The 18,709-nt window shown below is 40.1% G+C and overlaps 1 protein-coding gene and 1 long non-coding RNA gene across 9 annotated transcripts in view; one reads left to right on the top strand and one right to left on the bottom strand.

The window, feature by feature from the left end:
• Window positions 1–18,709, top strand: part of EBF1 (EBF transcription factor 1) — a 391,381-nt gene that overhangs the window by 263,645 nt on the left and 109,027 nt on the right. For 4 of the 8 annotated variants that reach the window (XM_060634863.3, XM_060634862.3, XM_060634867.3 and 1 more), the window contains exon 8: window positions 713–830. In XM_060634863.3, the coding sequence (XP_060490846.1) occupies window positions 713–830 (118 nt within the window). Of the gene's footprint in view, window positions 1–712; window positions 855–18,709 lie in introns of all 8 variants that reach the window. The other 4 variants (XM_060634861.3, XM_060634864.3, XM_060634860.3 and 1 more) reach the window with 1 other exon arrangement.
• On the bottom strand, window positions 852–15,771 carry LOC132680922 (uncharacterized). Its single transcript, XR_009610758.3, has 4 exons — window positions 15,520–15,771; window positions 15,238–15,402; window positions 10,070–10,143; window positions 852–1,142 (listed from the first exon to the last, which is right to left on the bottom strand). It is a non-coding gene; the product is annotated as an uncharacterized LOC132680922 (long non-coding RNA).

Genomic DNA, 18,709 nt, shown 5'->3' with positions numbered 1-18,709 from the left:
GGCCAAAGGCACCATTTCTTTTTCTTGTTTTGTTTTGTTTGCTTGTTTTTGGCTTCGAAACACAGATCTAAGACACTTCATTACCAAGGATCTTTTGGGGAGGGATTGTGCTGTTGGTGGTAATGGGGGTGAGGGTGGGGGAGGGGGAAGGAAGTTTGGTCTGATTAATTGAAGTAATGTGGGAAGAAAAAAGTACAAGAAACACCAGAAAGACGCCCAGGAGGGAAAGCTGCATCCCAGGTCTCACTGAAACCTCTCTTTTTCATTTCTCTATCCTCTTAACCCTGACACAGTGGGGGGGGGGGGGGGGGGTATATTTTAAAGATTCAAAAGATTTTTATTTGCATGATCAACTGTGATATCTGCTTCAGTGTCTAAACTGAAGGGTAATTTAGGTGAAACACAACCACCGTTGTGTAAAAAAATATGCTAATAAAGATCCTCTTGTTAAAATTATGGTTAACAGTGTACCTTCTGCTGTATAACTATAAACTGTGCAATTTTACTTAAAACTGCATCAAAAGCGTTCCATGCCAAAGACCCACTCATCAATAGCTCCTCTTGTTAGACTTGTACAGCATAAGCACCAGTTATTATGTGAAATAGCTATGCAATTTTCTTCAGCTCCCAGCTGTTATTTATTTAACTTGAGTTTATTACCCTCCATGCTTTTATATTAAAATGTTCATTCATTTCTCTCTTCTGTCTCCAGGTCGTGGTGTCTACGACAGTCAATGTGGATGGCCATGTCCTGGCAGTCTCTGATAACATGTTTGTCCATAATAACTCTAAGCATGGGCGGAGGGCTCGGAGGCTTGACCCCTCGGAAGGTACGCCCTCTTATCTGGAACATGGTAGGCAAATCATTTTCATTGGTTGGCATTGCTACTTTAACTGTGAATCTATTTGGTTTCTTTCTTCCAACTCCACCACATTTTCTACTCTGTTTCGAATTTCAAATGTTCTATTGAACGTTATTGATACTAAGTATTGAAAGACAGGAAGACATCTTGGAGGCCCAGCCTTTCTTGTTGCACGTCTCTCTACCCTGGAAATGGCTGATGCATCTTTCCTTCAGGTTGAGAGAGACCTGGGTCTCCAGGGAGACCTGGACCACTGCTTTATTTTTGGCTCCCACTTGACTGAAAAATAAAGGAAGGCCAAAGGAAGGTCATAAATATTGTGATACATTTTGGGTTTATAACTGACTTGGTTGTTTAATGAACTCCACCATCTTTACAATCCTGCTGGTGTACCTCTGTAACTTCATATTAAACCTCATTTGGAGACAATGTCCAAAATCTAGGTCAGAGGCATTTTCTGAATTTGAAGCCCAAACTAAATGTCCCTCCTGTGCCTCCTGCATAATCTTCCCCTCATCAGCACATAATAGAGCCTGCTTTCTGTAGGTGGACTTTGTTTAGGTGAAATCACATTTGTCTTGAATTTGTGGCTAATCAGTGGTAGCTTTGAGAGGACTGGAGGAAACCAGATAAAAATTTGAATCAAGGAAAGTGAATACCACTCAAAGGAACCACGGGCTAGATTGAATGTACATCTGAATGTTTCTGTACTACACGTATATGTAATGTATTCTTCCTTCTGTCTGCTCATCCTTCCATTGATACATCCATCCACCCATCTGTTCATCCATTTATTTATCCATCTATCCATCCTCCATCCACCCATCCATCTATTCATCATTTATCCATCCATCCATCCAACCATCCATCCAGGAAATAATGATTGAGACTCTACTCAATACCAATCACCATGCTAGAATGTCTCTTATCTTCTTCAAGTTAAACTCTAAACCCATTTCTCTACTTCACTTTCTAGTTTGCTACGTCAGCAGGATTCTTTTAAAAACACTACCGCACAAATTACCACCTGATTGTCTGATTTTTCCAAGGGCTGTGAGCCGTCCATGATATAATTCATAAGGTAGAAAACCCCCTTCCCTGCCAGCATTCTAATTTAATAAAAATACCACTATCATTATTTTTGCCTGTTTTATTTCCTGCACTTAAGGAATATACAAACTACTTTTTATTAATTAGCCAGATGTAACACTCTTAGAAGGGATTCTTCACCAGTTTTACAGTCTTTTTAAAGTAAACCATCATCTTTCAAAAGCCGCTTCTTTATGGTTTCATTAGTGCTGAGATGGATGGATATTACTTTTTTACAGAAGGCCATTTGAAATACCTGCTCATGATTACATTCCTAGTTCCATTCCTGTACTTGAAATTATTCTGATCCTCACTTTATAGTAATATTGCCTTTTTAATACCCTTGGAGTCACTTAAGGCATTGTATTACTAGAAGTATTTAGAGGAAAGGAAGAGAAAAAACTAGGTATATACTCACTGGGCACAATTTGGAGAGCAGTGGCTTAAAAACTGAAGTCTTGTTTTTGACTGTGGCTGGTTAGTTACAATGGTTACTGCCCTGTCCAAGGACAGACTTGACTATAACTTTGAAATCTACCAGTCATGGGTTCATAGTTTCAAAATGTGCTCCAAGTGCAGACTACACCCAGCTCCCATTCCTGGCCTTGGGAAGTCAGTGACAGACCACATGACACCATGCAAATTGCAAATCATCCCTCTACTTGGTGGGGGGTGGGGGGGGCGGGGAACACAAACCAACAGAAACAACCTGCTAGGAAAGACACTTCTAGAACATGGAGGTCAGGAACATTATTTTGTATTGTGATGTGGAGGAAAGACGACGTAAATTCAATTTTTAGTTTCACCTCTGACCTTTACGTGACCTTGGACAAGTCACCTTACTTTTGGGGATCCTTAGTTTTCTTCTTGGTAAAATGAAGGTGATGATCTGTAGGGGTAAAAAACTGTGTGCCTTGAGTGGGGGCAGGTCAGGTACATAGGGGAAGTGGGCTGGGTGGAGACTGCAGAAGAAGGGCAAGTGTATGCTCTATTGTCCCACAGAGAGTTGTGGCCAAGGGGACTGAAGGCCCAGTGGGGCCAGATGTTCTAGTGTGGCAAGAACAAAAACTCCTGATTTTTAATTGTTGGTAACTAATTATAAAATTTTTAAACCTAGAAGGGAAGAAGGGGGAAATGCCACTTAGGAGGAATAGAGCCATAGACTAACAGTTTGAGATCTCTAGATCAAAATGTCTCTAGGCTTCATCCCAGCTCAAATATCCTTGCTTCTAGGTATACATATTAATATTTCAATTGGAATATCATATTATTCTAAGTTTTAAAGGCAATATTTTATTCTTCGGCTCCAATTTACCAGTCTACGAGTGGCCGTGTGATTATTAACATATTGTTCATGAAAATGATGACATTTCACTTGTTCATAAATGGTTAACCAACAGTGGGGATGTGGCCATGTCCTGTCTTCTTCAGCTAGGGGGCCTAGCTCTCACCAAAGCCTTACATTATTTCTCTCCAGAAGAATAAAAGGGTAGGCACCTTGAAATTCTTTGTAATGACAATAACATGGAAATCTGCTTCTCTGCAGAATGAATCAACCAACCACACATAACCACCCACTCATTTAGACACTTCAAAGTGATACATAAATATCTACTCAGCAAAGGATGACTATTGGGCTCTTTCATTGGGGATGTGTGGGAGTGGACCTAAATGCTAATGCATGTTGATTTGGGGGTATGGTAATACTTTATCTTACCATTGAAAAATCCTGTTTGAAACTGTCCTGTTTAAAACTTCCAGAACCAAACCCCTACTCCTTGGCTGCTCCAATCCTTCCTTCATCCCCACCTCAGACAGCCTCTGCACAGTGAGACTGCTGGCTATTTTCACCTTTTAGATGACCTGTAGGAGCCTTCATTTTTCCTCATTCTGGGCTTTTTACCATCTCATTTACAGGTAGCCTGAATTATTTTGAGCAACTCTGCACATCTCTATTTATATCCTGCTTGTCAGACAGTTGGAGGAAAGTTCCCTTTTGTAGCTCATGTTTCTGCATATAAGTAGAAATAGAGACCATGCTTTACATTCATGCAGTCCTCCCTGTGTGACCCATGGACTTCCAAACCTCCCTGCTCAAATAACTGCCCCTGGATTTCAAGTAGGAGAGTTCACAAAGGCAAATTTATTTCACAGAATCTTTCATGGTCCAAAGAGAGTGAATCCTGGCACGCTGTAGCTCATGGTAATTGCTCTCCCTCATTTTTTTCTTCATTCATAAATACTGAGATTTTCTTTGGCTGAATATTTATGGGAGACTTTAGACTAGTGAGTTTTCGTCCTTAAGCAGTAGCTTTATGGAAGATATATGCTGTGGAGAGAGGTAGCTTCAGAAGGTGGCTACTCTCAGGGCTTCAATTTTTGAAAAAGCATAGACTTGGGGCCAAAGATGAAGAATTCTTGCCACCCATGGTAATGTACAACCCTAGCTTATGTGTCTGCCCTGTCTTCCCTTCATTTGGGCAAATTCCTGGGGACTGTATGCTGGGGATCTTTAAAGGCTTAGGGAGTGTTGATACTGTCATTATTGTTCTCTTGAGTTTCAGGTTGTGTTTACTTGAATTTAAGGCCAATTGTGGCATCAGTTTCTCTATTCTTTCCCCCTATGGCAAAATGCGGTGCCCTCACAAAGCTATAGTGCAGGGACCCTGTCAGCTTGCATGCGCTAACACTTTATTATCTAATGATCTAATATGCAACAAGGCAAAGTGCCGGTGCTCATCATTCTGACACAGAATGCCGGGAGAAGTGACTAAATTACTTTATGTACCATTAGCGCTAGCAGCTATGGTGAACTCACCGGCAGCATTTATGCAAATGCCTGTGAATACACTCTAGTGGCTTTGTCAGAAAGCCTTCTGACAAGCAGTTTAAATGCTCATTTTTTTTAGGGGACATTTTTTTTTTTTTTGGCGTGCATGTGTTTTTATCCCTTCCTCGCTTCTCTTTGCCTCTATTCTCTCCCCTTTTTGTGTGGTTGGAGGACATGACTTCTCTGTGATCACTGGGAAATCTGACCAGGTCAGAGAGCTCAGCTGATCATCAGTAGGCACCCTTTCTGGTTTTAAGGCCCCAACTGGTGTTTTGCATAGTTAGGTTTTTTTTTTTTTTAAATCGTTATGAATTTGTATAGTTATCATATGTATTTGAAAAATCAGTAAACCTATTAATCAAGAGTTTTTAGAAGGTGAACACTTTAATGTTAATGAGTTCTAACCTCAGATCCTACTTAGTTTCTTGGCTCAAATATAGATGATTTTAAATACCCATGCTTTTTAAAATTGCAAAACAGTTGAAATTTAGTTTTTGTAGGCATGAGATACAAATGAATTAAATTTCCCTTTAAAGTAATTCTACAGATAAAGACATGAAGTATAAATGTGCCAGCATCCCAGCATAAAACAAACCTAAACAAAAGTAGGGTTTGGTCAAACTAAAAACACTTTATAGAAGAGAGAGTGGTAATAGAATCACTGGGCCCATCTCTTTGCTGTAATTACAGCGTTAGAGAAGTAGAATCAGATTTTCCCCACCACCAGTTAGTTCTGACCTCTCCATTGTAGTTTCCCTTTCCAGCTGTCCCTGACAATATGGTGTTATTCTTGCTCTTTAGCATTTGACCTTCTTTAATCCTTTTGCTCCAGACAGAAGCAGTTTTTGCTTCTGTTGGTTGCCCCTGGGTATCCAACCCCATTGACTCCCTGTGCCCAGCTGCACTTAAATTTGTTGTTTTATGGACATGTGGAGAAAGATGATTCAGGCTTGGGAAGATTACTCCAAATTGAGAGACAGCATGGAGCTTCCAACAGAAAGGAGAGGCCCCCTCTTCTCCCTTCTGTGTAATGAGGCCCTAAGAAGTGGCTAGTAAATATCAGCCAGATCTAACAGAGGGAGGATCGGGCTGTCTGAGAGAAGAGCTGGATTCCGGACCTGACTCTGTCATGAACTAGTTGTATGACTCTGGGTAGGTACTTTGCTTCTGTGGCCTCAGTTTGGTATGCATTCAATGAGAGTTGGGTTGGGTCATCTCTAGACCTTTTAGCATGCACAATTTTTGGTGCTCTGAACTGAAACTGTTGACACATGCCTCTCCTTGTCTGGAGGTGCCTTTGGAGAAACAGGACCTCAGGAGAACAAAGAAATCCACTGGATGTTTCTGGTATAGCACTTTCTTTGGATCTCCAGCCAAGGAATGAGGTCTCAGCTTACTGCGACTTCAAATCATTCCTTCTCCATTCATTCATTCTAAGCATCCAGTACGTGACAGACACCATGCTGAGATACAGTAGCACAAGGCAGATACAGGCCCTGTCTCCACAGAATTTCTAATGTAAATAGAGAAGAAAGATATTTAAAACAATTTACAACCAGCCCATGAGAGTTATGCATAAAAAGGGGGACCATAACAGGAGTGGGGGGGGGGGAATTGAGGTGTCAGGGAAGCTTCTTTGAGAATATCACATTTTTGCCGAAACCTAAGAAAGAGCTGAGTAAGTTTTCACGAGGTAAAAGGGACAGAAACAAATTTCCAGGAAGAGGGGACAGCGTGTACACAGGCTATTTTGCTTAGGTGAGTTCAGGGAACCTAGAGGAGACTGGGATGACTCCTGTTGCTCCCTGTCACTGGGAGGATGGCAGGAGATGAGGCTGCGGTGGCTGCTGAGGGCCAGATTATGCAGGCCCACATGAGACACTCAGGCCGTGGTTGTTGGCAATTGTGAAATGGTGTGGGGGGCCAAGCAGGGCTTTGATGAACTCATTTTCAATTACATGGACTCCTAGTGTGTCATGAAAGCCCAGGGCAAGATCACTCTGAGTTGCTTATAACTTTGCTCTTCCCTGCCGGCCCTTGGAAGCTCACCAGGGAGTTGGCTGTGCCTGGGAGCCGTCCCCCTGATCACTCCTCATTTTATCAATAGTGCAAGTGTTCAAAATAGGAAGAAAGTCAAACATTTTGAGAGTTCTTTTTCCAGATGGTTTTGGCTTATCGATTTGCTTTTTGCATAAGTAGCTTAGAAAGAATTTACCTATTGACTACTGTTGAACTTACAGAGACTTTTTTAAGGCCTTCAGAATGGAGGGCTGTTGTGTTACTTGGCTATGAAATGTATATTATTTGTCTAACCCCAACAAACTAAAATTGAATGAGTGAAAATAAACTAAACAATGAAGAGAAGGCATACTATCCCAAATTTCTCTCTTCCTCTCCCACTGTGGTCAATGGGTGAGTGACAGCTCATGCCAAGTGAAGGGCCACTGACGTATAAAAGGTCATCCAGTGCATCCTGTCATTTTCCAGATAAGGAAACTGAGACCTAGCAAGGGGATGTAATCTTCTCACATTCACATAGATAGTTTCTGTCAAAATCTATTTGGTGCTCTTTAGCCACAGTATGCTGGCAGGCAAGTGTGAAGTCAGGGGGCGCACAGCTTTATAGTCATTGGGTTACACAAGACATTGGAGGACTTGGAGTTTACTCCTGATGCCTTTACAGTTCAGGTTGCTATCAGCTTGCAGGGGTCTCTCTGGGATTCCAAAGATCATGAAAGATACATCTCTCTAGCTTCCTGACAGAAATGCACTTTCAAAACATGAGGGCCAGGTATGAAAGATGCAGACAGAGCTTTACACTTAGACAGTGGCCCTTCATATGACTGGTTTTGGTGAAGAACTCCAGTCAGGCCCACTGAGGGAAAAGCATTTTGGTGAAGGGTCCAGGTTACTGTAGATAAATATTTATGTCATGCTTTGTTACTTAGAGTGGCACATTACATCTTATCAATTGATTTTCCTACTTGAAAAAGAAAGATGAATGGACAAACATTAGGGCTAAGAATATCCAGATGTGTCATAGAATAGAGCTCATAGGCCCCAGATTTTCAAGCATCAAATCAGGCCTTTTTCTTTGAGCAGTGGGGAAGTAGCCTTTTGTCCTCCCTCGCAATAAAAAATTACATGGCAAGAAGTCAAGATAATGAATGAAGATGTTAAGTGGAGACTGGTTTTTCAGTGTATATCCAGAGTAATCCATAAAGTGGGTAACGCCAGAAATCCTAACGTTGGGGACTTGATAGCCAGCAGGCTCGGGGTCAGGCAGATGAAAGAGTCTTCAGGAGCCGCAGGTCACTGCCAAGCAGGTGATCTGTGTTATTCTTAGTTGAATCTGACACTACCCATGGCACTAATGGGAAAGGAGAAATAATGCTGAGACTTTGCTCCCCTGCTTAGTGGTGACCAGGCCAAGTGGCAATGTGTATTATTATTATCATTGCTGTTGTTATTTGCTATTATCAGCTAACACTTATGGAACATTTACTCTGTGCCAGTACTGTGGTAATTATTTGACTTATCAAGTCCTCCAACAAATCTGAAGAACTATAACAATTACTATTCTCATTTTATAGATGAGAAAACTAGGGTTTAGAGAGGGTCAGTAACTTACCCAATGCCACAAAACTAATTAGAATCGGACCTGAGACTTGACCCCTGGTCTGCCTAACCACATAGCCTCTGCATAATAATAGTACTAAGAATAATGACAGTAACCCTCAGTGAGTCCTTACAGTGCCAGGCACATAGTAAGAGGCACCCCTCGTAAAGATGAGGAAACTGAGATTAAAGAGAGGCTAAGTTATTTGCCCAGAGTTGCACAGCGTATAAGTAGTATATCTAGAGTTCAAACCCAGAAAGCCTGACTTTGGAGTCTGTACTTTCAACTACTTGCTCTGTATATAATGCTAAAATTCTTTCCATCTCTTATTCCACTGTTCTTTTTCTCAGTACAAGGAAGGCAATTATGCTGGTATCTTAAATAGACCTTTCAAAAGTTAACTCAGAGAATATCTTCTTCTTTTTCTTAATGGCATACTGTGTATGTTTACCTTATAGCTTATTTTCCTTCAGTAATAACCTATTTTTTCCCCATGGCTATTCCACATTCTGCTAGTCAAATAAAAAAAAATGCTGATTTTGTTTGATGACTAGTATGTTTTCTATGGGGTTGGCAAGATAAGAAGGAGACTGGTAATATTTTATGTATTTGTAAGGATGTTCTAACTCATCTCTGTAGAAATCATTTGTTGACCATATGGGCTCCCTGGCATGTATACAAGGCAGAGAAAAAGGAGACCAGAGGAATACTGTGAGACTGTGAATTAAAAGGCTGTTGGGATACTAACAGCCTCCTTGTTAGGGGACTGAAGGGCTGCTAAACCTCATGCAGCAAATCACATGCGAACATGATATAGATTTGGGGAGGCTGTTTTCTTATATGAATTTCTTGACAAACCTATCAACTTTGGGAGACGTCCAGTATTTGGTATTTTGAATGACCTAATAAATGAGTGAGCCACATCTAACTTATTTTAATAAGCCCGGAGTATAGGGAAGAGCATGGTGGGAGGCAGGGAGTGGTGCTTGCTGCTTATATGTTGGACCGAAATGACAGAACTTTTGTAAACCTAATTGTTTTATCTTATGTTTGGATACAAAATCATCATAATTCCAGTTGTGCTTATTTGCATGACTGATTATTCCAAAACTAAGGGCCTCTTTCTACTTACTTGTCATAGGACCTTCTCTGACTTGAGAGTATCAGAGGATTCAAGGGATATGAACATGCAAATGAAAGTGTTTGTAATCTGTCATCAATCTTATTAAGATGAGATATTTAGGGTCAGTGGCCAGGAGTGGGTTTGAAACATTTTTGTTTGAACATTTTCAGTTGCGCATTCACAAACAAAAATAGAGCCTGCCCCTACCTTTCAGCCTTGCTACGTGATCTCAAATATGTATTTTGATTTCTTTGGATCTCAGTTTCCACATCAATTAAAGGGGGAGTTTGGTAGCTTCCTTCAAGTCCCGATGATTTATTATTTGAATCCAGCTATTTCTGTGAGAGGTCTCCTATCTCCTAAGGTGTTACACATACACTTCCCTGGTGAGTGGCCACCAATACCAAGGTGATGGTCATTTTACAGGATAGATCCAAGGCCAACTTCTCTTCACCTTGAGCATTTCTCTAAGAGATCAGCAGTGGGTTCCAGGAGGCCTGGAAAAGCCCAGAGTGTAGCATACACAACCGCTAGGTAGCTCTCACCTGATGACGTTCTTCTCTCTGAATTTCTTCAGCTGAGACGGTAGTGTTGAATCCACTTGATAGTTAGCAGTGAGCTTTTAGATTAGGTTTCCCATGCAGTATGTGAGATGATTTTAGGTGATGGGGAGAAAACATTAAAAAAATTTTTTTTCTAAATAGTTGCAGGTCTATCTTGATGCATAAGCAAGCAAGCAAACAAACAAACAGAAATACAGCACTCCAAAGTTGTGATCTCAGCTATTACTGCTCAGGGCAAGACTGAATTAAAGAAAAAGAAAGTCAATGTAGACAAAAATAGCAGCTAGATCAATTAATTAATATTAAGTAGGTCATAGTGTAAGTGGTATTAGTATGGAGCAAAATCAGGACTGAAGTTTGGGAAACTGTTTTAGAGGGCTTAAGCGTTGGGGAAGTAATAATTCTTTCAAGTCATCAGGAAACAGAGTAGGACCCTGGGAAACATAATTTTTTTAAGAATCAAAAAAAAATTTTTTTTAAAGAAAACTTTTTAGTTCAATTTACCATTAGAATAGATTCAATGTCCTTGTAGGATTTTGAAAATCAAAATGTTTCCCAAGCTGTTAACTCTGTTTTTATTTTTAAACAAGTGATGTCTACATGTCAGAGGGCAGAAATTAGTGTGGAAAGGAGGATTTGAGTCAAGGGAGAGAATCAGCCAGGGTCCACCCAGGCAGCACATTATGATAATATATACGGAACCAGCTGGACACTGAGCAAAGCTGACATTGTGTTGTCAGGGGCAGAATCGCCCATCAATTTCCGAGATAGAATTTGAGTTCAAATGACAGAAAGAGCAGCAACTGTGTTGAAACTGATGCATGGGGGAGGGGCTGGGTAGGCAGGAACCAGCCAGGCCTAAAGACAGGAAGTGCTGGTACCTCCGGAAGGGGGTGGCTCTGTTTTCTCATCTGGCTGCTACCCTTCCTTCTAACCTTAACATCTGTCAGCAAGATCCACCTGGGCCTTTGCATGATTAGAGCCCACTGTAGGGGGAGCTTACTGGTGCTAATTTTAGCCCCCAAGAGCATAGAGTGCCTGCTGCAGGACCGGGGGGCCAGATCAGCTTAGGAAAATTAGGAAAACAGATTCCAAGGAGCTGCTGCTTACCCATTTAGGAAGTTCTATGTTGATATAGTGGCGATTGTTAATAATGACTGAAAGAGTTTTCAACTTTTAAACTATTCTGTTTTGTTCCTTAATATCTTAACGACCCTGATGATTCTTCTTTTGTTCATTCTCTCCTTCATTCAGGCATTCAGTCATTCATCTATTTAACATATGTTTACTGACTGACTGCCTATTGTATTAGACATTAGGGATGCAGAGGTGAACAAGACAGGGGCAGCCTTTTGAGGTATATAGTTGTGTGTGAGTGTGTGTGTGTGTGTCTATGTTAAGCAAATAATTACAAAAAATAATTAATTTAGAATTACTTAAATTACAATGATAGTACGCCCTATAAAAGAGAAATACAAACTGCTAAGAGAGGTTTAAACAAGGGGATTCAGCCAAGTGTGACGAATAGAAGGACACTTAAAATTTAAAACACGAATGAGTAGCATTTTGTCAAGCAAAGAAGAGAGAGCATTTTTGGCAGAGGGGAAGCATGTCCAAAATACCATGTGGGGGCACAATATTAGAAGCTTGGGAGAGGGCTAATAGGGAAGGTGAGTTAGCTCAGAGATCCATTTTTGAAAAAATAAATTTGAAAATTTCTTATAGGTTGGTTTCTCTTTTACTTGGAGATATGGGTCCAATGCATTTTCCTAACGAGTTAACAGGCTACTAGAACTCTTTGCCCAAGTAAATGCTAGATTTTAGACCACTTTTTTGAGTGATGATGATTTTGCTGTTATGATACCAGCCTTTGAGCATTTATTACCTGTCAGGTTCAGTGCTCAGCCCTTTGTATCATCTCTTTTTTAATACTCTTAATCACCATAGGAGGGCACTGCTATTATTCTTCCCATTTAGCAAACAAGGGAAACTGAGGCCATCCTTCAAACATTTGGTTGTGGCCAAACAGAAAAAGAGTTAGGTTTTTGCATCTGTAGCATTTGGACCTCCAAGTAGCTGACATAAGGCGGTCATCACCACTGCTCTTTCCCACTGTTTAGTCAATGCTAATCTCCTCACATTGGACTTCAGAGGTGGAGAGAAATTCTCCTGCTATTTGATCATGTAATATAATTCCTGCTTCAATTGAAGCAAATTCACAACGTTACTCAAAGGCAAATTGAAAAGCCAGATCTGTGCTAAATCCCCAGGGTATGTTAGTTGGCATGTGCAGTGATATATGGGAAGGTGCTTTTCTGGGTTAAGATAAAAAATCCTGGTATCACGTCACGCTATCAGGCACCCCATCTTAATCTCCTTGTGCCAGCCCTGCAACTTGAAATACTCAGTGGACAGAAATGAAACTTTATAGAAATTAGGTGAACATCATCCTTATCAGATGAATATGATGCCATCAGCATGATTTTAGCATCTTCAGAAAAAAGAGATTTACCTGGAGAGGAGCAAGAAAGAGTCTGAGACGTGGATCATAGGACTTTTCTGCCAGTCTGCCTTGGGCAAGTTGGCTGGGAGATGACCTAGTAATTAAAGTCCTGCTTAAACGTATGCTGGTCAGTCATAGTAGAGGCACCGACATGGGAAACCAGACGGTAACCAGAGAAGGAAAAGAAAAGTGAAACACAAAAGTAACACTCTGGAGCCCACAGGGTGCAGAAATAGATCTGAATTGGATGAATACTTATCTGACCACTAAGCATGAAAGCGAAACCTAAGTACTAATATATTTTTATCCCAATCTGTGAAATTAATCAGTATTTTATATGTGAACATATGCTGCTATGTTGCCGGCTTATGTAATTGACAGTTGCAATCAGTAGGACACCAGTTGTTCAAACCCACATTTTTCACCCGTAGTTCTGGGGAGACATGCAGCAGGAGAATGCAGGGAATAGAGGCACAGACAATGTTAGATTTGGGGCTTCTTCTCAAGTTTCTCTCATTGTCTTCGGGGCAAAGTAAGAAAAATTTCAAGAGACAGGCATATGTAACCAATAAAAAATAGCAATAGATTTTGGCTGTTATTTGGAAGAATGGTTAAAATTAATGTGGTTGGTACACATTGAGAAGTTTAATTCTTTATTATTCTTTGTCTTCTTTTTGAGCACAGGTGGGAAGCCAACAGATACTGAACCCCTACTTTGTGCAGAGCCCGAGGCAGATGTTTTTAGGTATATTATGTCTAGGACTGTGGATGAGGGGACTGTGTCCCAGCAGTTCCCAGGTATTTTATCATTTCTTTTTTTTTTTTTATGTTTATTCATTTTTTAAGAGACAGAGACAGAGTGTGAATGGGGTAGGGGCAGAGACAGAGAGAGAGACACAGAATCTGAAGCAGGCTCCAGGCTCTGAGCTGTCAGCACAGAGCCTGACACGGGCTTGGACTCACAAACCGTGAGATCATGACCTGAGCCAAAGTCAGACGCTCAAATGACTGAGCCACCCAGGCACCCCAGTATTTTATCATTTCTTAGTGGAGAAGGAAAATAGAGTTTTGGTCATTCTTTGCTAAAATCTTCCGGCTGAATCATCAAACCAGCTGTGCCTTCTAGTAACTGTATGTGCAACAAAAAATAAAGTCAGACATCAGATTCTTCTACCTTTCAACTTTGGCAGAATCCTAGAAACTCTTCTTGATTTGGTTAGCTAAAGCCTGTGGAATTCAATCAATGTTGCTCAAAAGAAAGAAAAAAAAAAGTTGGGGAAAATGTTATTAAGGTACTGTTTTAGGATAACGTATTTAACCAGTAAACTTTTATTATTTTCTTTGTATGTGAAAAATTCTATAATGAACACCATTGAGATGGATAATGTCCAGATTGAAAATGAAACTTAAGGGGACTTGCTCTACATTTAAAAATGTAAGTTCTTAAAGTGCTGCTACAGTTATATCTTATGTCCAAACTCTGACTGTGTGTTTAGCAGCCCAACTTGTAACAATAGAAAAGCTTCTAAGCCTAGAAACTGGAATATTTCCAGTGTTCCTGTGTTTAAATTGGCACCTGTGGTATTATATTAGGATGCCATTTTTTGAACTTGGAAATAGAAGAAGGTAGAGAGAGATTTTACTATAATTCATATGTGGGGCTGAGTCTTAGGGGGAAAATAACTTTGCTTGGAAATAGAGTAGTAATATTCTGTAAAGTTAATAAATATCTACACTCTATCTTGGGAATAGGAATTGCACAACTAAGATTTTATGGGACTTTGGCTGTAGTATTTACATGGTTGAAGTGAATGCTTTAGCCAAACTGAGCAGAAATTTCAGATAAATACCAAAATTGAAAGGTAGTTGGGGTGTTTTAAATATTTGACTTTATCTACCAATGTGGACTCTCAAAGTTTCAAGTTCAAGTGAGTCTCTTAAATTCAGTTACCTCATTTGTAAAGTATAATTTAGAATAACATCTGCCTGCCTGCTACTCAGGGTTGATATTAAGAATAATTGAGATGGGCAAACCCTTTGAAAGCTTAACAATGCTAGTTAATTGTCAGGCATTGGTTAAGTGCAGAATACTATCTATCCAGTTTGTGAGTGAATGAGGTCCCTGCTTGCAAGGGATGTATTGACTGTTAGGTTGATTTGCATACATATATGCCATCCCAGGTTTACATATACAAACATATATACCAGGATAAAAGTTCAAGGAAAAGTGTAGTTAGTGATGAATGAATGGAAAAGACATAAGAAGTTCACTAAACAGTTAGTATTTTGTAGCCTGGGATAGGAAGAAACAGCTTCATGCAGAAGACCAGCCTTTATGAAACAGTACTGTTTGGGTAAAACCTTCCTGAAAAAGAAATGGTGGAATGATGCAAAGCATGTTTGGAAACAGTGAATTTGGAGGGCCTGTCGTGATCATCTTCATTTTCTTTTTCTTTACATTCCTTCTTCTGCAACTCCTCATCTTTTTCATTCTGTCTCACATTTATTTATTGCTTACTCTGTGCAGAGCTCTGTACACGTAGATTAACTTATTTAAACCTCACAACAACCTCATGAGGTGAGTTCTCTTATAACTGTCATCCCCAACTAAAGTGATAGAAACAGAGGCTTGAGAAAAGTGATTTACCCAAGCTGGTAAGTGTTGAAGCTGTAATGTGAGCTGAGGCCTCCTGAATCCAAAGCCATTGGTCCCAACTGCTGCCAAGTCCTGCTTCCAGTTTGGGAGAGATGGAGAATGAGGTTGGAAGGGGAGAATTGGCCAGACTCAGGAGGGTGGACTTGATCCCATAGGCTAAGGAGAAACAACAGAAAGCTTTTGAGCACAGCAGTAACATTTTGAAAGCTGGCATCTGAGGAAGGTTAATCTGGGTTTTGGTATGTAGATGAGATTTAGCACATAATTAATAACCTGATAGTAGAAGTGAATTACAAACAGGCAAGTATGTTTGCTTTTTGCAGTCCAGATTGAACAGCCCAGACCCCAAAGAGTAATTTTTGAGGAAGTTGAGTCAGTCAACATGGAGTTCAAATGGAAGTGGAGTTCCCACTCTACTTTACTCTTCTGTCTGGATACATTTGATGATACACATTCCGGTGCTTGTGACGTCATTGATCATCACCACGGAAACATCTGTGCTATAACAAACACTGGAGTGCAGCGTTACTGAATGTGTCAGGGAGGAGAGGAAACTGGCTCAAAATGATAAGGCTCTCAATAATAAAAATTCAGTCAAATACGTTAGCAGTAGCAGCCTTGGTCGTGTGGAGAAATATAAGCATTACTATTCTGAAAAGCACAGAGCAGGAATTGTGCATTACTAAAGGTTGGGCAAGGTTGATTTTGAGATGCTGCTCACATTCAAAACACCGTTTCTTTAAAAAGTCACTATCTATGCTGTCTTGCATGATGACAATAGAAATCCTTTAGGAGCAGGGAGCTCATCTCTCAAACTGCTTATAGAAAATCTTCTACATAGCAGAGGAAGGCTAGCTGGGGACTTTTATGTTGTTATGGGAGAGGCCTTTAGCAATCAGAAGCAGAATTGGCATTGGTGGTGGTTTGTGTTTATTGTTTGATGAGTCAGTGGCAGTATTAGTTGTGTAGTTGCAGAAATTAATAACTGAAAGGTGATTCTTGGACCTCCAAAAATACAGAATTTATATGCTAGTGGATCAGATCATGGACTGAATCTAGCTCTAAGCCATTTTTAGGTTTGGTTTGCATGGTGCTTTAAGAAACTATGTATTTGTTGTTTTACAATTGAAAATAAAGAGAGTTTACCTAAAAATCCAGATTTGCAAATTCTTTTTATATTCAGAAGAGCTGGTAATGTTGGACCTACATTTTCAAATGGCAGCACTTAGGTCAAACTGAGAAGTTGTGTCCCTTTTGGGTGGGGTATACATTCTACAGTTTAGCCACAAACCCCACCTTTCCTATTGTGTTGTCCCTAGCCCATTTGATTTACTTACCTTTCTGCCTGGTCCTGTGAGCATTTGATTTTGTGGTCATTGTTGAAGGGGGTAGAGATTAATTATTTCTAGCACAGTTCCTGGTATATGGATGGCACCTCATATGTATGTAACTCTGATTGTTCTTTATCACTTACAGGGTCAGTTATTTAAATTTGATCCTTAGATCAACGCTGTCCAATAGAACTTTCTGTGATGATGGAAATGTTCTATCTCTGTGCTGTCCGATGTGATAGTCACTAGTCACATGTAGCTATTGACCACTTGAAATGTGGTTAGTATGACCAAGAAAATAATTTTCTATTTTTATTGAATTTTAGCTAATTAAAAATTAAGTTTCAATAGTAGCATATGGCTAGTGACTACCATATTGGGCAAAGCAGATTTCAGTAATGACATTGAACATCCTGTCCTTGCTTACAACAAAATGTGGAGAATAGATACTAGGGCTGTGTGTGTGAGTGTTCATTTTACAAGAGATTACTTATAGTGAGCTTCATCACTTAGGATCACCTACCTCCTGAAAGGGAACCCCCCCCCCCCTTTATCAGTCGACTACAATTCTTGTCAAAAACATATGCCAAAGACATATGTTTTATAAGATGTTATATGTACATTTGGACCAATATACGTAAGTCATCTTAAGCTCGAATGCAAAGTTTCACTGCTCTCTTCCTCTGGCTGTCCAGTTAAGGGTACTGTGCAAACATAATAACTAGACCTGTGTGTGGAAAAGCCTGAAATTTTTGATGAGCTGCTGGCCCCTGCAATACATGATGGCATAGAGCCAAGATCCAGTGTTACCAAGGGGATTATGGAAAGCTGGTGGATCCCTGCCCTCCTAGACTGCTAGAAGGATCTTACATTCTTAGGACTCAGGCTCCAAAGGTTGTAGTCTCTTGCATTTCCATCACAAATCTACACTGAGCACATCTAACGATCACATTGCCTAACCAGCCACAAAGTAGGATGCTGAAAGATCCTTCTTTTATGCAACTTATTCATTCATTTGCATGCTGTTTGCTTCGCTGAGCCCAGCAGTCACAGCCCTCCCTTTTCCTTTGTCACAGGGTTGGAAACCCCAGAACCATCTATCAGAGCTCTGGCTTATTGGTTACTCACTGACCTCTGTCCTGAGACTTGCCCAGTCAACTTTTCCAGCTGAAAAATAAGTAACTTCACTTCTTCTGGGGATGTATGCACAGGAGGACAAAATAGTCTGTTTCATTCAAGATGAAGCTCTGAATTACAAACCCCATCCCCTAAAAAAGCCTTCTTAAAACATAGAAAACCTAGCGAAAATGATAGAAATGGCTGTTGTAGCTAATTTTATCAAATGATGACTAATACCAATCCTCTTGTAATGGAAAAAAAAAACCCATACATGAATATATTCTGCTTGGATCATTCATCCAGTCGGAAGGATATCTCATCTCTTCTCGTAGTCAGGTTCTGCAGATAGGATACCAAGTCTTCCTTTTCTGTCTTTATGGGCAAACATCAGTGTAAACCCCTATTTTGACAGTGCATTGAATGAGTCCTAGAATTCAATAGGAGGAAAAAGACAAAACCCTTTAACAACAATGACAAAAGATCCTACATGGTTTTAAATTCCTTCTTGGGAAAATTCTTTGTAAAAATGTTTTCTAGGAGAAGACCAAGCTGATATCAACTGAGACTAACTAATGAAATGTTAAATTATCTGCACACAGATACGTTTTTAATGTTGAGTTTAGTCCGGCTCCCAGACACAAGGAGGCTAAAAATTCATATTCAGATAAGGAAAGGCAAACCTTGGTGAACAGATGGAGCAGAGTTCAGCATAAAGGTTTAATCCTATCAGGCCGATTCCTGTATGGCCATCTGGATAATCCGGCACACGCATTCAAGGCCTGTTAAAAATACGACTCCAGCCAAGATTAACATCACAGATTTTCCACTAGACTTGCTCATATTTGACTTTATGATTTTCCAGACCCAGGAAGATTGCCTACGAATAAGGACTCGAGTATTCCTTGAAGAAGCACTTACATGTTTTTTTTTTTTCTTTTTTTTTAACCTGAAAATTGTTTTCTCTTTTCACAATATTGGCTGTCCAGTTTTGGAAAGTTATTTTCATTTTCCTT

The sequence above is a fragment of the Panthera onca genome, chromosome A1 (assembly GCF_046562875.1).
Source record: "Panthera onca isolate mPanOnc1 chromosome A1, mPanOnc1 haplotype 2, whole genome shotgun sequence".
Taxonomy (NCBI): Eukaryota; Metazoa; Chordata; class Mammalia; order Carnivora; family Felidae; genus Panthera; species Panthera onca.
This window is presented reverse-complemented; position numbering and strand designations above follow the sequence as displayed.